Genomic DNA, 25987 nt, shown 5'->3' with positions numbered 1-25987 from the left:
AGTTAGTTTTGTACCTTTTCGTATCATTTTTGAATGAACCTCAGTCTGTGTATCTTTGTGAGTTAAATGTATGTGACGGTACAATAACTGAGGGAATGCTCTGCCCTTCTCTTTCTGTGTGTGTGTGTGTGTGTGTGTGTGTGTGTGTGTGCATGTGTAATTGCCTTCATAACCCAGTGTGTGCAACACATTTGTGGCATTACATTCCTATGTTCTGCAGTGTTGTTCATGTACATTTTTTTTAATTCATGTCCCAGGCAACTGGCTGAAACGTTCCTCTCTTTCTGGACTGACTGACGGTGTTGAGGACCTGCTGGATATCAGCTCCGTGGATCGACTCTCCTTCATACGTCAGAGTTCAAAGGTCAGTGGGGGGTTGACAGCTACCATAACAGTGTCCACTTTTTTTTAAGATATTTTTTTTTGCCATTTTTAGGCCTTTATTTGTATAGGACAGCTTAGACTTGAAAGGGGAGAGAGAGGGGGAATGACATGCAGCAAAGGGCTGCAGACCGGAGTCGAACCCGTAGCAGCTGCGTCGAGGAGTAAACCTTTATATATGGGCGCCTGCTCTACCATAACACTGTCCACTTAACAACACTGGGTGCTAACATAGCCGGTTGCAATTGTCTGAATCAGCTACACCCACCCCCATACAACTCATGTTAGCATTAATATGGTCCTTTAAACTAAATTAATAGTAAAAATAAACTTCTTTTACCTTTTTCTTGTAATTAAAAACAAACACATTGTGTGTATTTTTAAGTCAGACCCAATATCCATTTAAAAGGAAATTAAAGACCTATCTTTATGGAGTAATGTTATAGCCTTAGTTTTTTGTCAAGTTATCCTATTTTTTATCAATGGTGTTTATTTTATTGACTTTTATTTATAGATTTTTAACATTTTATTTTTGTAAGTTTTATTCTTGTAAAATCTTATTTATTTTTGTTTCTATTTTTTTTTAATTGTTTTTTGTCTGGGTTTCAATTTTTCAATGTGATGCACTTTGGGCTGCATGTTTGTATGACAGTTGCTATACAAACACAGTTGAGTTGACTTACTTTTGAGCAAATAAATGAAAAATATGTATATATATATATATATTTAGTATTTCTGTGGGGAACTGGTGGAAAAGGCTCTAAAACAGTATTTATACTTTTATTTTGAAATTGATTTGGCCTCTGCCTGTCTGTCTGAGCATGGTTCTATTTTGACTGTATCTTAGGTGAAGTTCACCAGTGCTGTGAAGTTGTCTGAAGGGGGCGCAGTGGGGCCGGAGTATGCCAGGGACGAGGAGGAAAATTTCTTCAAGCGGCTCGGTAAATGGAGGTCTGGCAGGAGGAATCCATCCAAGCTTCACCACACAGAAGAGAAAGATGGTAGACCTCCCCCACCCTTGGGGCGCCCCTTGCCCACCCACGCCACATCGTCCTTTGTCTATTTCTCTCCCTCTCTTTCTGTCCCTGCCTCTGTTTGTCCGTTGTGGTGTCGTGTCTTGTCTCGCCTCGCAAGTCGTGGTCTCTTCTCTTCTGCAAGTTCTTCCGTCCGCCATTCTCCATGTCAGCTTGGCCGGGAGCGTGTCTATGTTCCCACAGCCCAATGGTCCCACAGCTCTATGTCCCCACATTTCTAAGATTTTTTTTTTTTCACTGAAAATTAGGCCCTATGTTCCCACATTTCCTTTTTCATAAATTTGTATCAGATTTTATCCCTCTTTCTCCCAATTTGGTAGCCAATTACACCCAACCTATTATCCAGTAGTAATGGACTACAGATGGAATGTAACCCTAATCCTAACCCTAACATAGGGCCTAATTTTAAGACAAATCTTAGAAATGTGGGAACATAGGGCTGTGGGACCATTGGGCCTAATTCTTTGTGAAAAAAAAAATTCTTAGAAATGTGGGAACATAGGGCTGTGGGAACATAGGGCTGACCCCACTCAGCCGATAGCTGCCTCCTACACTCTGTTAGCCTGAATGTATTTTTTTCAACCCATCAGTGTCTAGTTTGTAAAAAAAAATAAAATACACTCTGTTTTTCAGACTTATTGGCATAACTGTGTGTTATATTACCAATTCTACATTCCCTTCTTTCCAACTATGCACGTCCTGTCTTCTCCCTCTTTCTTTCACTTACTGGTGGAAAGAGAGGAAAGGAGGTGTGTGGGAGTAACTCATATCTATGAAACCATCTTTCTACTGTAGAGCATATCTCTGTGCTAAGGCAAGCATGACGCTGTCAGTGCTCTTCGTCTCTTCTGTGGTGATGTCTGGTGGTATTTTCCAATGCCTGAGTTTCAGCGAAGTGATATAACAGAATGGTCCACATACAGCTTTCCTCTGTATGGCTGTGGTTACACTTGTCATCTCAATGTGATTTATTAGGTCCCATTATGAAACATATATTGTATAAGAGACATTAAAAGTGGCCTGCATTTTTTATTTTTTGTCTCTTGAGATGACATCGTAAATTGAAATCCAAGTGTAACCAAGTGATGGCTGTATGTCCATCTCTCACTCAGCTTCATTCTTCAGTGCTTTTTGTTAAATGTCCTGGATGGTGATGTTGCGTCATGCAATGTCTGTCTATATGTATCTTCAACCTTCAGTTTACACCCAAATGTGCTTTTTTTTCAAAAGAAATCTCTTCACTTCTCTTCCCTTCTCGTCTCTTCTCTTCTCTTCTCTCCTCTTGTTCTTTGTTCATGCTCTCCTTCAGGACCACACGGTTTTCAAGAGCGACTAGCAGCCAGTCAGGAAGCCATGAAGAACAAGAATGTGGTGAATTTGGGCGCCATTCGCCAAGGCATGAAACGCTTCCAGTTCCTGCTGAACTGCTGCGAGCCAGGAACCATACCTGACGCCTCCATCCTTGCCGCTGCTCTGGACCTGGTATTAATTACATTTTTTTTAAGTTTTATTTTACTGTTTTTTATTTTTTGTTTATTCTTTTTGTATTGCTTGTTCTTTTTACAGTTTTTTTGGTCTTAATTAGAACAATTTTTGCGAAGCACTTTGTGACTTTGTACTGTAAAAGGTGCATTTTTATTAAATTAACTTATATTTTAGAATACACGTCATATTCACTCCTTTTATTTTGTAATCACTGACATTAAAATCTCTATCTACGTTTTGGTTCTTCCAGGAAGCTCCAGTCGTGGCCCGGGCCTCCCTCTTTCTCGAATGTGCCCGATTTGTCCATCGCTGTAACCGCGGCAACTGGCCAGAGTGGATGAAAGGCCACCATGTAAATATCACCAAGAGAGGCCTGTCCAGGGGTAGATCACCTATTGTGGGCAACAAAAGAAACCAGAAACTCCAGTGGAATGCTGCCAAACATTTCTGCCAGTGGGGAGACGTGAGTTAAAGATTTTTGGCTATTAATTATCTCTGGTGACAATTCATAATAATGTCTATATTAAAGGTCCCATGGCATGAAAATGTCACTTTATGAGGTTTTTTTAACATTAATATGAGTTCCCCCAGCCTGCTTATGGTCCCTCAGTGGCTAGAAATGGCGATAGGTATAAACCAAGCCCTGGGTATCCTGCTCTGCCTTTGAGAAAATGAAAGCTCAGATGGGCCGATCTGGAATCTTCCCTATATGTCGTCATAAGGGGAAAGGTTACCTCCCCTTTCTCTGCTTTGCCCGCCCAGAGAATTTGGCCCGCCCATGAGAAAGAGAGAGACATCATGGCTTGCAAACAAGCGAAGCATGGCAGTTGGTCAAGGCCACACCCCCACCCTCCACCTTGCCCCCCCCTCTCTCCTCCTCAATAGCATTTAAAGTTACAGACAAAGAAATGGCACATCCTAAGGAAAGCTCATTGTGGGACTGGCTCTAGTGGCTGTAATTCTGCACCAAGGCTGAATTTCGGGAAAGAGACTTCAGATACAATATTAGGGGACCACTAAGGCCTATATAAAAGAGACTTCAGATACAGTATTAGGGGACCACTAAGGCCTATATAAAAGAGACTTCAGATACAGTATTAGGGGACCACTAAGGCCTATATAAAAGAGACTTCAGATACAGTTTTAGGGGACCACTAAGGCCTATATAAAAGCATCCAAAAAGCAGCATGTCATAGGACCTTTAAGTGTAAGAATGTGTTTCTTTATGTGTTTTATCTGCTCAGGCAATCGGCACAAGGCTCAGTGAACTCTGTCACTCTGACAGCGAGAGCCCTGCAAACATCCTGGGTTACATTTTTGATGAAGAAACTAAACGGAGAATGAGAAAAGAAGATGAGGAAGAGGACTATTTAGATGACAGTGAGTCAGAAGAGTGTTTACTGCCTTAACAGCACATCTTTGGTGTAAAAAAATATTAGTTTTTTACAGGATTCCAATTGAATATTCTTTATAATTCTTACTAAATTAATTTAAACATGTTTTAGATGTTGCATATATGTGGTGTCAGTTTTATCCAAGTGTAATAATTTGTGACAAAAAAAAATCTTACAGTAACTCAAGGTCCACTTGTTAGCTTTTTCTGGTACTTTCAACCACATCTCAGTCTTCGTCAGCAGCTCAGTTGTCATTATGTGAAGTAAGTATGGGACTTAGACAAGAGCTATCTTCACAACTGAGCAAAATTAAGGAATACTGTCTGTGAAACCTGTGGAAAAAGCTAGTAAGTGGACCTTGAGTTAAGATTTTGTACTAAAAAAAACATTTCAAATAATGTTCTCTAACCATATTGCTTTATTTTTAAGACACAGTCAATCCTACGAAATGTGGCTGCCCCTTTGCTCTAAAGATGGCTGCCTGCCAGCTGTTGTTGGAAATAACCACTTTCCTACGAGAGACCTTTCCCTGCTTACCACGCCCACGTGCTGAACCTCTTGTGGTCAGTAGTCAAATCTTCTGTGCAAAACTAAATAAATAAATATGCAACATTAAATTTAATTGGAAACATGTAATACCTGCTCACATGTTGGCTGTAGGATCTGGACAGCTGCCGCATGCGCCTGGACCCGGACCTCGGCCGCCATCGCTATGAGAGGAAGATCAGCTTTGCAGGCATCCTTGATGACGAGGATGGACACGATTCGCTTAACAGCAGCAGCCATACGCTGAAGTCTGACACCACCTGCGATGAGAAGAAGCCGCAGGAAGTTCAAGGTGAGATCTGGTGTCGTACAGAGTAAGGCCATTTGGTTTATTACTGCCCTGTCTGCTTATCATTATAAATAATTCAGATAATCTCGCCCCACTTCCCTCTCCTCCAGCACCCATCCGTAAGATTCGTATCGGAGGCTCCCGGCTGCTTCAGATCAAAGGTGCTCGCAGTTTCCGCGTAAAAAAAGGTGGCTCTCTGTCCTCCATACGCCGGGCCGGGAGCCTCAAGAGCACCAAGATGCCCCGGCAGGACTCCGAGTCAGAGAACGAAGAAGGGCTGCTATCACAAACACACAGCAGGGACACTGTTACTGACATAGGTCTTTTTTTTTTGTTTCATTATCCCTTGGCATCTGTACATCCCTATAAACAACAAAAGTTATATTGAACATATATATTTTCCCTCTGTCATAAGAGATAAAATGATATATTTTAAACATTTGCATGTTCTTGCTTCCTGTTGCAGGCAGTCCCTTTAGCACCAGTGAACCCAGCATAGAACCAGAGGGCCAGGGCTCAGGAGGAACAGAGGAGAACTACCACCGAAACATGTCCTGGCTCCATGTATGCGCCTTTAGTATGTGTGGAAGTGTATGTGTGCATGTGGTGTTGGTGTTTTCCTTCCTACACACTGACTCCCCCCCTCCCTTCTACTCTCTCTCGGCTCAGATTATGATCCTGCTTTGCAACCAGCAGAGTTTCATCTGTACCCATATAGATTTCTGCCACCCACGCTGCTACCAGCACCACAGCCGCTCCTGTGCTCGTCTGGTCCGCGCCATCAAGCTTGTGTACGGCGAGACGGTGGACAGCTTGAGAGAGGACAGCGCATCCTCTGGTAACATTGGAGCACGTGCCAAGAAGAGCAAAGAGGTGGGTTTCAACAACTATCCATCCAACCATCTTGTTTTAAACATTTCTGCGGTGGTTTATGAAAGTGTGTGTGCCTTTAGTGTTCAGACAAGTCTTGCCTGAGGACCCCATCCATGAAGAGAAGACCCAATGACACCAACACAGAAGGGAAGAAGGATACAGGCATGCTCAAGTACATCCGCAACCAGGTGCAGTGGTTTTATTAGAGAGTGAATTATTCAGATTACTGTAAATCTTCTCAAAATAATGGATAAAGCCGCAAGGAAATTTCAAGAATGGTGCTAAAATAACTATCCATGACAAAACTGCTGTTAATCAGATTGTCTTTATTATTGTTTTTCAGGTGATGAGCCTGTCACCGGCCCCACTTTCGCTGCTGATCAAGGCAGCTCCCATCCTGACTGACGATATGTATGGAGACATCCAGCCTGCAGCCTGGGAACTCTTGCTCAGCGTGGATGAACATATGGCAGCTGCTGCTGGTGAGTCGGCCATCAGGCTGTGCATCAGTGATCTGTGGGTCTCCTCTGTAGGTTGTTCTGCCCTTCAGAGTTTTCCATGATTTTAGATTATGATATGATACATGAAGTACTTTATTTTATTTTACTTAAGTTAGCTTTACTCTCATAGTGTGTGAAACATTTTGTCCTAGATATTCAGATACTTTATATTCTGACATTTTGCCCCATCCTTTAAATCCTTTCTTCCCTTCCTATTTTATTTTGCTCTCTATCATAATATACCTCTTTTCATCCTCTTTCCACACTTTGACCTTTTTTTTTGACATCCTTTCTTTTGGCTTCAACCACATTTTACCTTCCACTTTCCTGCCCTTTCCATCTCTGCCTCCTTTTTGTGTCCTTACTCTTGCCCACTTCACTCCCTTTTGCTTTTTTTTTTTCCATTTCTGCCTCTCCTCATTTCTCCCACCTCCACCCTCTCTGAATCCCCTCCAGCTGCCATGTTCCTTCTGTGTGCGGTAAAGGTCCCCGACGCGGTGACCGAAATGATGATGGCAGAGTTCCAGCACCAGGAGGCCTGCCAGCGCATCAACTCCATCCTGAAGTTTTACACGCTGTGGCGTTTCCGCTACCAGGTGTGGCCTCGCATGGAGGAAGGAGCCCAGCAGATCTTTAAGGTACAAAAGAGAAAGTTGTGTTTTCACTTTGTCCCTAAAAAGGTTGTCCAGTAGGGTTAAAATTTGCTTCTTACAAGACTCTATGCTAGCACAGTTTACTCTCATAGGGATAAACATTTTATATAAAAAACATATCGTCTCACAAAACTAGGCTACTTTGACCCATGTTGTACTATATTTATCTTTTGTTTCAGATCCCTCCACCCAGCATCAATTTCACTCTGCCATCTCCTATACTGGGCATGCCCTGTGTCCCCATATTTGACCCCCCCTGGGTGCCCCAGAACACAGGCAGCGTCCAGGACCCAATCAATGAAGACCAGTCTGTAAGTCTGAGCCTCTTGTTCAAGTGGCTTGCCTAATATGCATATATTTACCACTTTGTAACAAACACTTTCAACAATTGCTATAACATTGTATTTTTAGTAGTATTTTTGAATCACTTTTAATATGTAATAAACACATTTTATGTAAATCATACCACCTTTCAAATGCACAAGTGGCTGTGACATCACAAACAAACTGACCTGGGTTGGGTAGTCAGGTTGTTTTAGATTCAATGTAAATTAAAGGGTCTGTTCACTCAAAAAAACAACATATTTTATCACTCACCTATTGGTATCTAGCCATGCAGATTGCTTTTATTTCTTTTGTCCAGGTTTTGAGAGATCCAGATAATTCAAAGTATTAGGGGACACTGTGCCTGGAAAGACTCATTGCTGTTTTATTTTTAGCCATGCAAGCATTTATTTTAATTTTTTTTATGGATTTAATGGATTGCCGTGAAATTTTGTACAAACATTCATGGTTTCCAGAAGATTAATCCTGCTGACTTGTGGTGATCCCCTGACTTTTTACTCTAGTGTCACCATAAGGTTGACATTTGTGATTTTTAAATCAAATGTCTCACACAACAATTGCTAAGTCAAATGTTTTGACCTGATAATGGTTACATTTCATACTTTGGTTTATCTGCAAAACTAATGACTTTCCCAGCAGCCTCTGCTGTACTTTGCATTTCGTGCTAGTGAGCAAATGTTAGCATACTAACATGCTAAACTAAGATGGTGAACATGGTAAACATTACTAAATATCAGCATGTTGTCATTGTGACAGCAATGACGTTAGCATTTAACTCAATGCACCGCTGTACCCAAGTACAGCATCACAGAGCCACTAGCATGACTGTGGACTCTTTTAAACAGAAACGTACTGTATGTGGTACTGCACTAATTAAATCCAATTACCTCCATTATATTGGGGTGTGTAGGCAGACATTTAACAGACGGATATCTCAAAATGCAGTCAAACTAAATAAAAACTTTCAGCATGGTTAGATACAACTAGGGGTAAAAAAACATGTTTCGTTATTAAGGTGAACTGGCACTTTAAATCCCACCTGTAAAAAAACAAACAAATGAAAAACAATAGAATAGTGTGTATTTTGATGCTCATTTTGGATTGAGTCCTGCTTAACCCCACAACGTACTAAAAGCACATACAATGCACTTTAGACTGCTTTAAAATACATTTGTTGTTGCTATGCAAGTGTAATGTGGACAACTGCACCAAGAAATCTGATAATTCAAGAAAAATATATACTGTATGAAATACATTTTTAAGGTTAGAATGGTCATTCAAAGTAGTAAAAACAGATTTCTTGGTGTTTCCTTTTACTTTCTTGTCTTTTTTTGTTAAAAAGCATGTTTATCAAAATATGTTTAATAGATTTTGATGACGACCTGCGAGCACCTGTTCTATAATTTATCTATCGACTGTCTTTGTTTTTAGTACTCCACATTAATTCAGTCAGTCCATACCATAGTAAGTTGGTATTTCTGTCCGGATGTTTGTGCTGATGCATCTTGTTACCTCAGATCATTAATGACAGGAGGGAAAATGTGTTTTTAGCCCATTGGGAGCTGTAGTTTTTTTTTTATATATCATGAATCAGAAGCTGGGGTAGTTTCATGGGTCATTTCAGATATTTGCATCTTGATCAGTGATACACACCACACTCAAAAAGTGTACTAACACTTGCTCTGATTGTAAGACAACAAAAAAAATAACAGCATGCATCGGACATTCAGACATTTTGTGTGTGTTGTGCTGTTTATGCATGGTCATTGGATGAGAATGACTTTGCTGTGTATGTTTTTCATAACGTGTTCAGCCTATTTGGATGTGTATGAGCACTCGTGTGAATGCTGTGAGGCATTTACTGTACACAAGATACAGTAAATTCTCCAAATTCCAGTCTGGGTACATTTATTTGTGTCACAATTTGTCATGATTGAAATCGTTCCTATTCAATACTTCAACAGTGTTATTCATGATGCTCAGGATAGCATTAGAGCATGAGATCAATGTGCTGGAGGAGAGTTACTGTATTAATGTGTTGTCCAGTCATTTTACATTACAAAATGCTCCTCAGATGTAACCGTGAGCCTAGAATAGCTGTGCACACACGTTCCCGAAAGATTTTTAAACTGTCAATGTTGTATTAAGTTGTGCACTACCTCATTCCGAACGTTCTGTATGTCTGCCCCCGCTGTTCTACCTCTGTGCTGTTTGATCCAACGCCACCCTCCATCCCACCCTTTCCAGAAATCCTTCTCAGCACGGGCGGTGTCGCGCTCCCACCAGCGAGCAGAGCACATCCTAAAGAACCTGCAGCAGGAGGAAGAGAAGCGGCGTCTGGGCCGCGAGGCCAGCATCATCACGGCCATCCCCGTGGCTCAGGAGTCCTGCTACGAGCCCACATGCAGCCCCCCGCCTGAGCAGGAGGAAGAAGGTGGGGCTACAAGTACCAGGCACACAAGCATATATTATGCCGAAATACAAAGGTTTGGTGGGGGATTTGCCTGCTGACAGAGCTGTGCCCTGATAGCATGTTGTTTTTCCTTGTGTCTGTACTGATCATGTTGGGCATTGATCCCGCCAGCAGAAGAAGTGGTGAACCTGGCATCACGCCGTCTGTCCGTCAGCCCATCCTGCGCCTCCAGTAACTCCCACAGGAACTACTCTTTCCGTCGGGGCTCCGTGTGGTCTGTCCGCTCATTGGCCAGTGCTGAAGGTATGAAAACAAAGAATCCCTGACGACGGGAACCTTTCATCAAACCTCTTTTGTTTGCTCATGTTTAAAGTTAAACTTAAGCTTAACTTCCTTCATGTTTTTGCCAGATGAAGAGAACATAACAGAACACACTCCTACTCACCACATGGTACAGCCGCCCCAAGCTGTCTTCCCAGCGTGCATCTGTGCTGCAGTCCTACCGATAGTGCACCTCATGGAGGACGGGGAGGTTCGAGACGATGGCGTGGCTGGTAGGTGTAATTTGCTCTAGATTTATTGTTGAAAAAAAGACATACATGTCGCTCAGTTAAACATTTTATTAACACACTATCGGGCCCCACATGAAAAATATATTTATTGATATAATCTCTCTGCATTATGTCATCAATTAGTTTGCAGAAGATGCACTTGCATCAACTTTTCTTTTAGTTTTTTTTTTTTATTTGGTCACATACTGTATATGCAAAATATTTCCTTCAATGTGTCCTTAGTGAGTGCTGTTGCCCAACAAATCCTATGGAACTGTCTGATTGAAGATCCGGCCCTGGTTCTCCGCCACTTCTTGGAAAAACTAACAGTGAGCAACCGACAGGTAAGTCACAATACACAATATCCGAATCTGAAGTGGCTTTTCTTCTCAGTTACACTGTAAGTTAATGACGATAAGTGCACAAGCTAAAGGCTTAAAATGGGAAATGTGACACAAATTGTATTCTGTATAAACTAAAGTTATTTAATCACTGCTTAAAGCACTTCTGGTTAGAGGCTAACTACATTTCGTTGCTATATACTTGTGACATGTGCAATGACAATAAGGTTGAATAATAATAATAATAATAATTCTTTGTGTTGTTATGCCAGGATGAGCTGATGTACATGCTGAGGAAGCTCCTGCTCAACATTGGAGATCTGCCGGCCCAGACCTCTCATATCCTCTTCAACTACCTGGTGAAGAAATAATACCTTTATCCATTTTAAAAAAAAATTTTGTTATCCTCAATACTCTTTAAACTCTCAGTTAACCATCATTTCTCTGAAACGGTTCTCCCCCTCTAGGTGGGACTTATCATGTATTTTGTTCGGACTCCGTGTGAGTGGGGAATGGACGCCATCTCGGCCACGCTGACCTTCCTGTGGGAGGTGGTCGGCTATGTGGAGGGGCTCTTCTTCAAGGACCTCAAGCAGACCATGAAGAAGGAGCAGTGTGAGGTCAAACTGCTGGTCACCGCATCCATGCCAGGTGATCTTCCTGATCCTTTGATTCATTTTAGGGCGTTTTCACACCTATAGTTCATTTGGTCTGGTCCGAAATCACTTGACGAGTTTGTAAACTTGGAGCAATTTACCGTTTTTGTTTCACACAGAAAAATCCAAGCGTACCAAATTGCGTCATTACAAACCATGCAGGAACGTTCACTCCGCTTATTGGTCAGATGTGTCTAGTGAGGGTGCAAGAAAGTAAATATGTTCTGGACTGGTGCATATTTCTTGCATCTATATGGTCAAACCATCATTTAATTTAAATAATCAGACATTGTTTTGCGAGCAACATTACTACTTCTGCTCTAGTCATTGAGACTTTGCTCTGCTGTGCTTGTGTCTGTCTCCAAATTTAGCGCAGACTGGTTTGACCACAGAAATGCGAGTGGCCGCAGTATATTTCTGTGAGAGAAACATTGCAAGCTGCTACAGTTTGCACATTCTGCCGCATCGCAGATTGCAAAGCACACCTGGTTACAGGAGCCATTTAGCTTAGACTTGCGGAGCATCCAGTTGTTGTGGTTCAAGGTCGAATCACGTTCTCACCACAACCAAACTGCTCCAGAGTTTGACTGAAAGCATACCGAGACCGCCACAAGTACGCTTGTTTGGTCCGCTTTTGGTGCGCTTGCTGCATTCACACTGCCCAAACGAACCGCACCGAGGGGGAAAACAAACTCTAGTGCGATTGAACCAAACTAAATGAGGCAGGTGTGAAAGCCCTCTTAGATCAAATTGAGATTCCAGATATCATGCACAATGGAGATGTACAGTAGCTGAGACAGATGACCTAAAGAACCCTACATTTAATTTAATCAGGATGATGTCAATAATATGTGAAATATATTTAAATATTTCCTTTTGCATTGTTGGTGCAGGAACCAAAACACTGGTGGTACACGGGCAGAACGAATGTGACATCCCAACACAGCTTCCAGTCCATGAAGACACTCAGTTTGAAGCCCTGCTCAAGGTAAGGACACCAGTGGTGGGGAGAAGTACTCTGATCCTTTACTTAAAGTGCTCATATTATGCTTTTTGGCTTTTTCCCTTTCTTGTATTGTGTTATATATCTTTTTGTGCATGTTATAGGTTTACAAAGTGAAAAAGCCCAAAGTCCACCCCAAAGGGACTTACCATCTCCACCATTCCGTGAAGAACGTGCGTCACTTTGTAACACATAAGTTATAATGCTCGCCTAGCTGCTAGCATGGCACGCCCTCATACTCTGCAACTGACAAGCTAGCCATGCTTACCTAGCTACTGCGCATGTGCGACTCCCAACAAAGATGGAACAGAAGTGAGATGCCTCACTCTGTAGCTAAAACAGAGAGCTCAACACACAGGGTGAAAAGAGGAGCTGCAGCAATGTGCAGTACAACAAAAATATGGTGTTTTTTGAAAATTAAACCATGTAAACCTATTCTGGTACAACCTCTAAATACAATTATGAACCTGAAAATGAGTATAATGTGAGCGCTTTAAGTAAAAGTACCAGTACAACAATGTAACACTTCATTGCAAAGAAAAAAAGTCCTGCATTCAAAATCGTATTAATGTACTTAAAGTATCAAAGTAAAAGTACCCATGTCAGTCATATGTTATGATATTATTAGATTTCAGTCAGGACCACTTTGTCAAAATAGATTCATTCATCTGCAATTTGTATTTGGCGGTATGGCTCTGTTCTGGGGCCTCCCCGCACTTCCACGTGCACATGTGGAAAGCATGAGGCAGCAGGGAGAGCACACCTCCCTGCCCTTCCGTGTGCATACATGGAAAGCCTTAAGCGGGGAGAGCAGGATCCCCATAGGGTACAGAACAGAGCAGCATCAATGACAGAGACACGACATTGATTAAGTCAGACAACATAAATTTAAAAGGAGGAGCTGGGGTGGAGGTGGTTTGCAAGCACTAGCAGAGATGCAGCAAGGTAGGCTGGGAAAAGCAGTTTAAATAGAGTGCTCTTTTTGGAAATCCAATCAAAAGAGGGAATCAGCTGAGCCATCAGCTGGTGTGCTGACTTAGGAACTGTCAGCTATGAGCCAAGCTTGACTCCGTGACCTGCCAGAACTTACGCTATGCTTCATTTTTAGTATTGATGCATCAGTGTGTAAGCACTGGTTTAACTGAATTAAACTTACAGAAGATGGTATTTTCTCCACCCACACCAGGAATGCTTGGAATTCTTTAACATTCCCGAGGCCAGATCAGCACACTACTTCCTCATGGACAAACGATGGAACCTTATCCATTACAGCAAGGTAGGTACATTGGTGTAGCTAGTTATGGAAGATATATATATATATATATATATATACATATACATGAACCATGTACAGCAGTTAGTAGAGAAGGAGCTGGGCTGGACTTGGTCTTCTTGTTTTTGAGGTAGTATTTTAACTAGTAGTATTTTTACTCTCCAATTAAATGTTGCTGTCTACCTACTCCAGACATATGTAAGAGACATCTACCCCTTCCGGAGATCAGTCTCTCCTCAGCTCAACCTGGTCCACATGCTGCCTGAGAAAGGGCAGGAGCTTATCCAGAAACAGGTGTGGAAGATTTTTTTATATTCAACTATTCTATTGACTCTATGAAATTAGTCTGCTGCATTAAATCAACACCCTTTAGAAATAGAGAACAGAGTGGTAACGTGGTAAAAACATGGTCAGAGTGTCTCCTTTTTTTTTTTTCTCATGCCGTTTCTTTTTACTTCTTTGTTCTTTTTCTAGGTGTTTTCCCGTAAACTAGAGGAAGTTGGCCGGGTCCTCTTCCTCATCTCCCTCACACAACACATGCCAGCTGTGCACAAGCAATCCCACGTCTCCCTGCTGCAGGAAGACCTCCTTCGCCTGCCGTCCTTCCCACGAACCGCCATCGATGCAGAGTTCTCACTGGTCAATGAGCCACAAGGTGAGACAGACTCCAACCGTATCATCAGGCACTTCATTCTAGTTCATATTATATGCTTAGACTTTTTACCACCAATGTCCCAGGTAAGGAGCTGTTTGGATTGGACACCCTCCACAAGGTGCTGTGGATCAAGCTGCTGGAGGAAATGTTTCTTGGCATGCCCAGTGAGTACCCGTGGGGCGACGAGATGATGCTGTTCCTTAACGTTTTCAACGGGGCTCTGCTGCTGCACCCAGAGGACAGCGCCCTCCTCAGGCAGTACACAGCCACCGCCATTAACACCGCCGTTCACTTCAACCACCTGTTCTCCCTGAGCGGTTACCAGTGGATCCTGCCAACCATGCTGCAGGTACGAATACATGCGTCCTGCAGCACTTTATATTCTTAAAATGTTTAATAAGAGACACTATACAACTTGTATAACTTACATAGCATGCATCCCCCAAAAGCAAACAAAACAACACACAAAAAAAATCAGACAATAATAATAATAATAGATATACTAATAAACAATTTCATTATTTTTCAGACACCATACATTGGCGATTACATACCTTGCTAAGACAGTGTCCTCTTTGTATTGTTATGACAGGTCTATGCTGACTATGAGAGTGACCCTTTACTGAGGCAGGGCGTTGAGTTCTGTTGCCGGCAGTTTTACATCCTCCACCGCAAACCCTTCACCCTGCAGCTGTTTGCCAGTGTGGCTCCGCTGTTGGAATTCACAGTAAGACTACTGAGTACAAACACGCACATATTCAAATTCATGGGTATTTTAAGTTTTGTGTGTGCATTTTTGCCTCCTTAAAGTAGCTACGAGGAACTTTCAGTTTGTGTTGATTTTAGCGGCCCCATTGGACAAAAGTGTTGCATACGGTAACTTAGCCTACTTTGGTCGTGTATCGTGGTATCGTGAGCTAAACCAGGTGTCACTGTCACTGTGTCACAAGCCAAAGCATTAGCAAGAGTTTCTTGTAGCAACCAACGTAATAATAACAATAACTTAGATTTATATAGCACCTTTCATGAAACCCAAGGACCCTTACACAAGTACAGGGGTCTGCCTGCCGTAAATCATTTTCTGACTTCGCGGGAAAACTCGGACCCGGACAAAGGCATTAATAAAAACTATATAAAAATACCGTTCTTTTCACTGTTAGTCTCAATTGCTGTTACAAGTCATTTATGATAATCAGATTGAACATGAAACAGTTTCAGAAACATTTAAAAGTTCCTTGTAGCTACTTTAATACACACATAAAGGTATGTTTTTATATTTCTGGATGCCTGCAATTTGTGAATTTCTCTGTCTTCACCTCCCATCCCAGACCAGCACCAGCACTGGTTTGTCTAAAGGAGTGTCAGCTCAGTGTCTGTTTGACCTGCTGGTCTCTCTGGAGGGCGAGACCCACGATGCCCTGGATGCTCTGGAGCTGGTTAAGGCTGAGAAACCTCTACGATCTCTAGGTACGTATTGTTTGTCTTTTATTTAAATTATAAACCTTCATTGTTTATGGAAAGCTGTATTTTTTGTGTTTCAGATTTTTGTTATGGTAATGAGGACTTGGCCTTTTCCATCAGCGAGGCCATCAAGCTGTGTGTCACCGTGGTTGCCTACGCCCCTGAATCCTTCAGGAGGTATGGAAACATATCGAGGAGGCATTGAGGATTCTTCCTCTCCTCTTGTATCTGCATCTTTTCCACGGCGATTGTTTTCTGTTCTCTAATGGTCTGCATGTATCTCTCCAGTCTCCAGATGCTGATGGTGCTGGAGGCCTTGGTCCCTTGCCACCTCCAGAAGCTGAAGAGCAATACGATTACAATGGAGTCAGCCTCGGCTGCCAGGGATGAGATTGCAGCCATCGCTGCTCTGGCCACATCCCTGCAGGCCCTCCTGTACAGCTCAGAGACCCTCACAAGGTCTGACTCTGACCCATGCAACAAAGAAAACAACAAAGCAATGTATTGTGCATTTGTGCATAAGGATGTGTTGTCCTTTTAGCTGCTTTTAATCCTCATAACAATATCCACACCTCATGCACAGGCCCATGACAGCACCCCAGATGTCCCGCTGTGATCAGGGCCATAAGGGTGGCACTACAGCTAACCACGCCATGTCAGGAGGGGTCAACACCAGGTCAGGACAACACCATGAACAGTTGTGAGAGATGATTTAACTCACTTTGTTTCGGTCCCAGAATAGATGCCTTGAGTGTAGTCCTGTTTGTATGCATGTTCCCAGGGACAACCTCCACCTGTTGGAGGAGGGCCAGGGCATGCCGAGGGAGGAGCTGGACGAGCGCATCGCCAGGGAGGAGTTTCGACGGCCACGGGAGTCCCTGTTAAACATCTGCACCGAGTTCTACAAACACTGCGGGCCGCGGCTCAAAATCCTGCAGAACGTTGCCGGTGAGCCGCGGGTCACGGCACTGGAGCTGCTGGACATCAAGTCCCACATGAGGTGATGAAATTTACTCATGACTAACTTCATCTTTGATCAGATTTATCAATTAAAGTTTACAAGTTGATTGCAATTCCTCAAAAGACAGGAGGGAAGAGTGTGACTCATTCATCTGGGTCTAAAAATGCAGCAGTGCTTAATTTTGCAGGTGTCAATATAATAAGAATATATATTTATTTCAGACTCACAAGTACGTCCATAGCAAGAATTATATAAAAGAAATATATAAAAATATACATACGTACAAAATACAACACATCTGTCATTTTAAGAATTTGTGTGCAACCTGTCGTCTGGGCGGTAAACTGGATGCGCGGCCATATTGGAAGCACTCGGTGTAAACAACTGAATGGAGTAATGGAGTATTGTGCGCTTTGGATACTTTAATACATTATGTCTAAACAACAGAAAAGCTCATCAAAACGCTTCCAAGATGCAAAGGCATATAGGGAAGGACTTGGACCACAAGAAAAGGCGCAATATTTAGAGAAATTACGGTTTACTGGTGGTGCAGATCCCTACAAGTTGGCTCCCCCTTCTTGGATCCATGGCGACCCGGTGATTCTTCCTTCAGTTGCATATACCGATATAGTCAACTACCTGGTTTTCTCGCCGAGCCCATACACAGCGGAAGACCTTAAATCCTACAGAAGTTTGGAGGCCTATAACCAGATGGTGTGTGGATGGGTGAGGGAGACGCAGTAAGTCATCAACGACCGTTGATGTCTTTAATCAACCTAACCTTAACTGTATGATATCATTGCGATACTCAAGGTGTAGCTAAGTGACTCTCAATCATTTTTTTTCATTTCAAAGACCGAACAAGACAGATTTTTCCCTCGTAGATCCTGGTTGAGCTTTGCCAACCACAAGCGCCTCCTTTCCTCTGATAACTTCTGGCATTCCTCTCCCTGGTTTTTAATAACTTTTGGAAGTCGATAATATTCCAAATGTTTTTCTCGGTCTGACTTATTGGTACAACCTAAAACACTGCAATAATTAACCATTTTCCTTGACGGCGTTCGGGATCTACTTCAGTGCCTGTGCTTTGTTGTGATGCGGAGTACCTCCAATATGGCGACTTATGGTCTGATGACGCGTCATGAAAACCCTCTATAGTACTATAGCACTATTAAGTTGCACTAAAGGTGTGTCTGTGTGTGTGTTTCTCTTTCCCAGACTGGCGGAGATCGCCCACGCCCTGCTAAAGCTAGCGCCCTACGACACCTTGACCATGGAGAGCCGAGGGCTGCGCCGCTACATCATGGAGATGCTGCCCATCACCGACTGGTCGTCCGAGGCTGTCCGCCCCGCCCTCATCCTCATCCTGAAGAGGCTGGACCGGATGTTCAACAAGATCCACAAGATGCCTACGCTCAGGTGCGCTCGCCCACAGGCATTATGCACCAGGTCTGTTGAATACAATCCCTCTTCTCTGTCTCCCTGTGAGTGTATCGTGCTGTGACGGTGCCGTGATGTGTCCATTAGATAGACGGCTTCTTGGCACTGTCCTCTGTAGCGCTGCCTTCGTGGGTGCTGTACCGTAAGTGCTGCTGTGGCGTGTTTTCGTGCGAGTAATTGTGGCCATGCGTGTTGCGCGAGAGGAGTTAAATGCGTAAGTGGGTGCGTGAGGATGTGTGTACTAACGATGGATCCCCAGCAGTGATCCCTCTAAGCCAATTTACATGTCTTGTGTCATGAAAGATGATTTCAGACAAACAACAACAGCCACAATCGCAGATTTGACTGGTGATGTCGCAAGAGTAATGCAGTTAAAGGTAACTTTTTTTTCCCTCCCCTTATGCTTTTTCATTATTACGCATTTAGAGATATTGATGCTCATACTTTATACTAAGGTTCTTTTAATGCTTGTTTTAAAAGTTTTACTAAATTGCTTTGTTATAATCTATCGCAACAGTTAAAAAGAAAATGTATTATTGTGGATTGGTCACTGATTGCCATCCCTGCAATAAGAAAATATAAAAATAATAATATTAACTTTATTTGTATAGTACATTTCATACATAAAAGCAGCTCAAAGAGCATTACGTAAAATTGAAAAGAAAGAAAACATTACATTTAATTCAAACAATGGAAATTGAATTTACTGTACATTGAAGCGAATGAACCAAAATTAAACATTTTAGTGAGATTCAATAAAACTAAGCCACGCTACAGAATTGAAGTATGCACCAGGTCTGTTGAATACATGTCAGACTAAAAAGGTATTCAGTAGTTTTTGTCCATGGCTGCCTTTAAATAATACTTTGTCATAACTCTTAATACATTTAAAGGTGCAGTAGGTAAGACTTATAAAACTACCTTTCTGTCTAACTGCGTGTCAATCACTCATACACACGCATTCATTCTCCCTTGTGGGAGCAGGGGCTTAGGAGACCGTTTTGGGCTTTAGCAGAAAGGGGGGAGGGACTGAGAAGTTGTTGATGTTCAATTTTTTTGGCTAAGTCCTGGATCTTCGCAATCCTACCTACAGCACCTTAAATACTGTAATCCTGGATAGAGTACAGAAGGAGAGACATCAACTACATATGAAGGTGCAAACCTATTCAGGGTTTTAATCAATAATATAGTGGTCCAGTACATACAGCAATAGTACAAATACTTCCCTAGTGCAGCAAAAACAAATAACAGCGTCACACCTGCGTCCTCTTCTGTGACATAAGACTGCTGGCTCAGAAGGAACACCGGTCACAGGTGTGTGCTTCACACCAGGATCTGTTGCTGCAGTGTTTAGCTGGCTATGTTTGTGAGCTTTGCAATATTTGTCGTCAGTATGGCCTTTACTGCGATCATGAAGGTGATGATTATATGGCGGATTAATAGTGTGGTAAGTGTTTCACCAGTATCCCTCTGATGGTTTCCTTCCCTGCTTTAAAAATTTGTAGATTTGATACATTTCCTTTTCTTTCATTTACATGACACAAATTAGTTTTGTTTTTAGTTTTGTTTTTAACTCATAAAAATGTGCTTTTTTTGGGGGGGGTTGTGGTGTGGTGTTGATTGGGTGGGTGTTCTCCAGGAGACAGGTGGAGTGGGAGGCGGCCAGCAACCTGATCGAGGGCATCTGCCTGACCCTGCAGCGACAGCCAATCATCTCTTTCCTCCCACACCTTCGCTCGCTGATCAACGTCTGTGTCAACCTGGTATGGAAACAAACAGACGCGCAGGACTTCACAAAATCATTATATTTAATGTTTGGAGTTTTGGCATTTATTTGTGTATTGTCAGGTGATGGGTGTGGTGGGTCCCTCCAGCGTGGCAGATGGGCTTCCTCTTCTCCACCTCAGCCCTTACCTATCCCCTCCGCTGCCGTTCAGCACAGCAGTGGTCCGACTGGTTGCCCTGCAGATCCAGGTCAGTTTAACTCATCTGACTCCTCATTGGACATCCATTCATCAGAAACACTTAATTGTCCATTGTCGGATTTTTGTTTCCTCCATTTTTTCCTTGTCCTAGGCCTTGAAGGAGGACTTTCCTCTGAGCCATGTGATCTCACCTTTCACCAATCAGGAGAGGCGAGAGGGGATGCTGCTCAACCTGCTCATTCCCTTTGTGCTCACTGTAGGCTCTGGAAGCAAAGGTGAAAGCTGACAGTTTTTATTTTTTTATTTTGTTGTTTGAGACAGCTCTTACGTAGTCTCGTATTGCCAGACCTTCCTCCACAGCGCTGCAGAGGAGGGTCTGGCTAGTCCACACAGCATTCCAGGATGGGAGAAAAACGTGCTCTGGTTTATTGGCATTTCTTTAAACCAATCACAATCGTCTTGGGCGGCGCAAATCGCCGGACAGAGCGCCACTACAAAATAGCCTCGGGAAGGAACTTGTTTTGGTGGAACATGTACGTTCAAAGATTGTTTTAGTCGTGCAACAGAAAACTCAGATTGGACAGATAGTCTAGCTAGCTGTCTGGATTTACCCTGCAGAGATCTGAGGAGCAGTTAACCATAGTCCTCATTAATCCACCGAAGTTTAAAATTCCAACACAAAGAAAGCGGAATTTCCGGCAGCAACGGACCAATCCCGGAAGTGCAACGTCGTGGATATAGACTAGCTCTTAGGTTGTTTTAAAGATGCTATTTTAGGTTATTTTAAGGATGCAATTTTTATATGATTCATATTGGCATAATGACTCAGTGACATATTATCAGTTTTATTTTGTTAGTCTCACTGTTGGTGCTTTCCTGGTTACATAGAATAAAAACATAAACATACATAAATCAAATTGTACGTAGCATGTCTTTGATCAAAATGAAATGTCTGTCTGTTTCCCCTTTGCAGATAGCCCACACCTGGAGCAGCCTGAGATCTTCCTGCTCCTCCAGACGGTCATCAATATCCTCCTGCCTCCTCGGATCATCTCCACCTCCCGCACCAAGAACTTCATGCTGGACGCCTCCCCGGCTCACTGCTCCACCCCGGGCGACACAGGGAAGGATCTGCGCAGAGAGGGATTAGCAGAGTCCACCAGCCAGGCTGCATATCTGGGTATGGATCAGAAGAAGTGACAGCATTTTATGGCTTCTCTTGTTCCTACCACTTTCCCTTCTCATCCTCTTTCGTCCCTCTGCAGCTCTAAAGGTAGTGTTGGTGTGCTTTGAGCGCTCATTGGGAAACCAGTGGTACCGGCTGAGCCTGCAGGTGAAAGAGATGGCTCTGAGGAAGGTGGGCGGCTTGGCCTTCTGGGACTTCATTGACTTCATTGTCCGAACCCGTATCCCTATCTTTGTTCTGCTGAGACCCTTCATACAGTGCAAGGTAAAGGACCAGTGCATTTCCTTCTGCTCATTTGTTTATTCACTTTAATTGTGGGTGCGCTTGTGTGCTATGCTCTTGTTTGTCTTCCACTGGTTTATGTGTGTTCATTTTCGTCTAGTTGTTGACACAGCCTGCTGACTCTCAGGAGGAGATTACAGCACGTCACCACATCGCTGACCAGCTGGAGCGAAGATTCATCCCGCGACCTCTCTGCAAAAGCTCCCTGTTTGCCGAGTTTAATAATGAACTCAAGATCCTCAAGGAGGCTGTGCACAGCGGCTCCGGTCAGACACTTATTCTGAAACAAATATTAGCATTTCCTTCATTTTTAAAGTTGTGGAAGTCTGTCTTTTTTCATGTTCTGAAGCTGAATTCATCAGATGATTCCTTGTATTGTTAACTTACATTTAAGCCTGTCTGTTTCCGTTTGACCTGCCCCTAACCCAACAGCTTACCAGGGCAAGACGTCCATCAGCACAGTGGGCACCTCTACTTCAGCATATCGCCTCAGTTTGGCCACAATGTCGCGCTCCAACACGGGCACCGGTACAGTTTGGGAGCAGGACAGCCAACCATCACGCCAACCCTCCCAAGACACACTCAGCCGCACCGACGAGGACGACGAAGAGAGTCAGAAACATTCCCATTTTCTTTCAAATTTGACATTTATAGAAATTCAAACTGAACTCACCGCCCTCCACCCTTCTCCCTCCAGATGACTCTATGAGTATTCCCAGTGTGGTGAGCGAACACGAAGCCTTTTTGCCTAGGATGATAGCACAGCGCCGTTTCTCCAGCCATGCCACCGGCTCAGCGGCCTTGCAGCCCGAGGCCCCCCGCGCCACCATGCTGCCCAGCCACAGGTAACATTCCCAATACACACGTGCATGCATGCAAATAAAAAGAAAAAAAGACATCTTTCTGCTTGTGAAACTCTTGGGGGAGGTGCATTAGAAAGCTAGCATAGGACAAATGACTAAGAAAAGATCCCAAAAAATACGGTCCTGGTTTGTGAGCCTTGAACAATACGCAGGATCTTTTCTTTGAGTTGAGCAGGTGTGCAGCCAGGAATAATAACACGGTTTTCTGTTGAACGCATTCCTGTATTTACTGTTCAAACTGGCTCAAACTCAACCAAAGAGATTACTTTTGTTTTCAGAGCAGCGCTGCCTTTAAAGCTATAGTGCGTCGATGAATATCCGCTACATTTAAGCCATTGCCAGATGAGTTGATACAAAGCTAATTAAGCCTATCAGCTCCACAAAACTCTGTATTTCTCAGTATGGCTATGTTCACAGAATGGTGTAGTCCGGCGACTTTCGTGCGCAGCAGCTCAAGTGATGCGTTTCACATTACAGCTGAGAAAAGACTTTGGAGAGTAAGAGGACTGCTGCAACAGGTGAAGGCATGTCTAAAAACCAGAAGAACGCACATGTACAACAGCAGGAATAAAATCCCAAAAAAGAAAGTGGCCGACAGCTAAGACAAACACGGATAACCATTGGTGTGGCTTTTCCTAGTTGGATTTCACTGAAAAAAAAGAGGAACTGAGTTCAGACACTGATGCCACCTTACTGCTCTTATAGAGGTTATTAATGGGGTTTGTAACGTATTAGGAGTAGGTGCGCGATCAGTGGATGCAGCGACAGTGTTGTTATTACTTAGAATTCCTCATGGGGGCGACGGAAACTACGCACTAAAGCTTTAAGAAATGCTTACCTACGATTCAAATCTTGGCTTGTTTATGTAATATGTAAAATTTATATTTTTAAATGGGTCAACCAGTGCCACAATATGCCACAACCACCAAGCCATTTTTTTGTGTATATCTCTGTTGATTTATAATGTTTTTTGTTCAACAGTCTCAAAGCAGCATTGTGAAGTAGCTAAGACTCGGTATCTTGGTAAGAATTCTAAAATAGTCAGAACCCTGACTTCCCGCCCCGTTGTCTGGGCTCAGGGACTTGGGTGGTGATGGATCTCGACTACACTCCCTAAACTCCCATTCTCCCCCTTCGCCCCCCTTTTCACAGTGAACCCAATGTGCTAGATGAGTCCCAGGGCCTTCTGCAGGAGGGTAACCTCTCTAGGTACAGTGGCCCTCTCTCTGTGTGTGTCCCGTTGGTGCGTTCTTGCATCTGTTCGCCAGTGGGAGGGGCATCGCCTTGAGACGGCCCCCTCTATTGGCCGCCTCGCCGTTGATCACTCATCCACATCCAATCAAATCGCCCCCCACTTACCTGTCTCTATCTCTTTCTGTGTGGGTCCAGTGTGCCTTGTCTCTGTCCCTTACTCCCCCTACTTCCTTTTGAGCTCCACACTGACCCTCATCTTCTTAGCTCATCTGCTGTGCTATCCTAACAATCTAAAGAGGCCCCCCTCAGCCCTGGGGCCAGTTTCTTCTCTGTTAGCTGTGGGTCTCTACAGTTGATGTGCCATCACTAAAGTCAGCCTTTCTCCCATTGTTGCCATGGTGTTTCATACTGTTTACATGTCTATCAGGCTTCTTGCTGATCACATTGGGCGTCCTACTCTGGATACCAATCTGTAGGGGCAAGGGGGAACTGGGGTGGCAACTGGTTTTGCTTTTCAGAACTTCAAATCTGATCTAGCTGTCTTGGTTCGATGACAAAATAATTGAATGGTGTCACACTTTAAAACAGGGAAATTTTAAAAGTAAATCAATAGTTATTTTGTCAGTGTTGCTACTCCAACCCCTGCTATCCCTTGTTGTGTTTTCAGTGTATGAATCATGGTAGCGCTGTGTTTCTGCACTGTGATTGGGTCGCTTGTAACATACTGTGTGTGTCATGTACGAAGGTGAATGGGTAGAATAGCAGCAACATCTTATTGTGGTCAAACATGTGGTCAGTAAGCGAGCACAGCTTGGAATGCTGTTGCCTTTTGGTCCCTTCATGCTGATGTATTTCTGTGTCTTTTCTGTGTGCACGTGTGTGTGAATGCAAATCTGTGTATGTGTGCATCTGATTGATTGCACCAGGGTTGCCAGTGTGCAGAGTGAACCGGGCCAGCAGAACCTTCTGATCCAGCCTCCCTTAGGAAGAAAGAGAGGCCTCAGACAGGTGTGGACAACAATTTTGCAGTTCATGTTTTTATCTAACACACACACACACACACACACACACACACACACACACACACAACACACACACATAAGAATAATATGCATACATAATGCCTAATTTGGTGAAACTGAATATGAGAAATTTTAAAATGTAAAAATGACATTTGTCTTGGTATAAATATAAATTCTAAAAGTTTGCATAAAAATGCACAAATGTAAACACAGTTGAAGCTGATATTCTATACTGGATTGGAGTAATTGTGACTTCCCTGCAGTTGAGGCGCCCCCTTCTGTCCATTCCCAAGAATGAACCACGTGGTAGATCTGGAGCAAGGCTTTCTACAACCCGCAGGAGCATCCAGCCAAAGAACAAACCACTGGGTAACAGCACACTTGCTGCTTGTGTGTGTGTGTGTGTGTGTGTGTGTGTGTGTGTGTGTGTGTGTGTGTGTGTGTGTGTGTGTGTGAGGATATGTTTGTAGATAAGATGATGAATCTTTTTTAAAACAGCTTTAAAAAACTAACTGCTGACTTGAACTGACCCATCTTCCCCATTCACAACCTCTGTCTTTGTTCCAATGCTGTTTGTTGTATCACCTGTCACCAAACTGACTCTTCTCACTCTGTTCTGTCTCATGCCTTATGTTTCGAAATAAAGAAACTTTATTGGACTGTGAAGGTGAGACGCAACCCTTAACCCTTCCTCTCCACCCTGCAACGGCGCACCCCTTTTATCTGCAACCTCACCCAATAAGGCGCTCTGCATGTCTGTCTTGCATCCCCTCCCAGTCCCTGCCTACCTACCTGTCCCATCCCTGCCTCCACTCATTTTGGTGGTGCTAATGTGTCAGTGAGTTGCTAGCTGTCTCTGTTTTGACCATGTGCGCATGCATGTGTGCCCACAGCGCATGGAGACCAAAAGAGGTCAGTCACCTTTACAGAGAATCAAGGCCAGCAGGGGGCCAGCAAGTCCCCAACTCCCAGTACTACAGACCCTCCAGCTGAGGGCAGGAAGGCCAGTCCTGCCCCTTCAAAGTCCCCAACACTGGAAGTGCCCTCTGTCTCCTCGGCCACGGTGACTGCCGACCTGCACAGCGCGCAAAACACACAGGTAGGACCAGCAGAGAGAGGACTGGATCGAGGATGGGTAGGTAACTGTTGAAACAATTAATTTTGGCAAATTTTCATTACCTGATGAAAACCATGCATCCATGCATTTTATAAACTGCTTGTCCTTATATGGAGACCCGAAGTGGTCAATATTAAAATATAA

General features: G+C 43.4%; 1 protein-coding gene across 24 annotated transcripts in view; it reads left to right on the top strand.

Annotated features, from left to right (window-relative positions):
• Positions 1-25987, top strand: part of LOC116044460 (protein unc-80 homolog) — a 53887-nt gene that overhangs the window by 25084 nt on the left and 2816 nt on the right. For 6 of the 24 annotated variants that reach the window (XM_031291653.2, XM_031291648.2, XM_031291644.2 and 3 more), the window contains 45 exons: positions 258-364; positions 1229-1382; positions 2725-2897; positions 3151-3363; positions 4145-4280; positions 4724-4857; positions 4955-5132; positions 5210-5449; positions 5596-5693; positions 5799-6002; positions 6083-6190; positions 6346-6484; positions 6959-7140; positions 7335-7466; positions 9748-9934; positions 10085-10216; positions 10324-10467; positions 10708-10808; positions 11078-11164; positions 11273-11456; positions 12355-12449; positions 13651-13740; positions 13930-14031; positions 14212-14392; positions 14476-14741; positions 14985-15119; positions 15721-15859; positions 15934-16030; positions 16142-16312; positions 16437-16529; positions 16635-16853; positions 18033-18263; positions 19894-20017; positions 20103-20228; positions 20331-20454; positions 21153-21359; positions 21445-21629; positions 21748-21913; positions 22080-22259; positions 22345-22492; positions 23663-23719; positions 24631-24712; positions 24990-25095; positions 25373-25393; positions 25620-25861. In XM_031291653.2, coding sequence (XP_031147513.1) covers positions 258-364; positions 1229-1382; positions 2725-2897; positions 3151-3363; positions 4145-4280; positions 4724-4857; positions 4955-5132; positions 5210-5449; positions 5596-5693; positions 5799-6002; positions 6083-6190; positions 6346-6484; positions 6959-7140; positions 7335-7466; positions 9748-9934; positions 10085-10216; positions 10324-10467; positions 10708-10808; positions 11078-11164; positions 11273-11456; positions 12355-12449; positions 13651-13740; positions 13930-14031; positions 14212-14392; positions 14476-14741; positions 14985-15119; positions 15721-15859; positions 15934-16030; positions 16142-16312; positions 16437-16529; positions 16635-16853; positions 18033-18263; positions 19894-20017; positions 20103-20228; positions 20331-20454; positions 21153-21359; positions 21445-21629; positions 21748-21913; positions 22080-22259; positions 22345-22492; positions 23663-23719; positions 24631-24712; positions 24990-25095; positions 25373-25393; positions 25620-25861 — 6620 coding nt within the window. The remainder of the gene's footprint in view (positions 1-257; positions 365-1228; positions 1383-2724; positions 2898-3150; positions 3364-4144; positions 4281-4723; positions 4858-4954; positions 5133-5209; positions 5450-5595; positions 5694-5798; positions 6003-6082; positions 6191-6345; positions 6485-6958; positions 7141-7334; positions 7467-9747; positions 9935-10084; positions 10217-10323; positions 10468-10707; positions 10809-11077; positions 11165-11272; positions 11457-12354; positions 12450-13650; positions 13741-13929; positions 14032-14211; positions 14393-14475; positions 14742-14984; positions 15120-15720; positions 15860-15933; positions 16031-16141; positions 16313-16436; positions 16530-16634; positions 16854-18032; positions 18264-19893; positions 20018-20102; positions 20229-20330; positions 20455-21152; positions 21360-21444; positions 21630-21747; positions 21914-22079; positions 22260-22344; positions 22493-23662; positions 23720-24630; positions 24713-24989; positions 25096-25372; positions 25394-25619; positions 25862-25987) is intronic. The other 18 variants (XM_031291657.2, XM_031291652.2, XM_031291640.2 and 15 more) reach the window with 15 other exon arrangements.

This window comes from Sander lucioperca, chromosome 24 (assembly GCF_008315115.2).
Source record: "Sander lucioperca isolate FBNREF2018 chromosome 24, SLUC_FBN_1.2, whole genome shotgun sequence".
Taxonomy (NCBI): domain Eukaryota; kingdom Metazoa; phylum Chordata; class Actinopteri; order Perciformes; family Percidae; genus Sander; species Sander lucioperca.
Note: the sequence above shows the minus strand (reverse complement) of the source record. Positions and strands in the feature narration are given on the sequence as shown.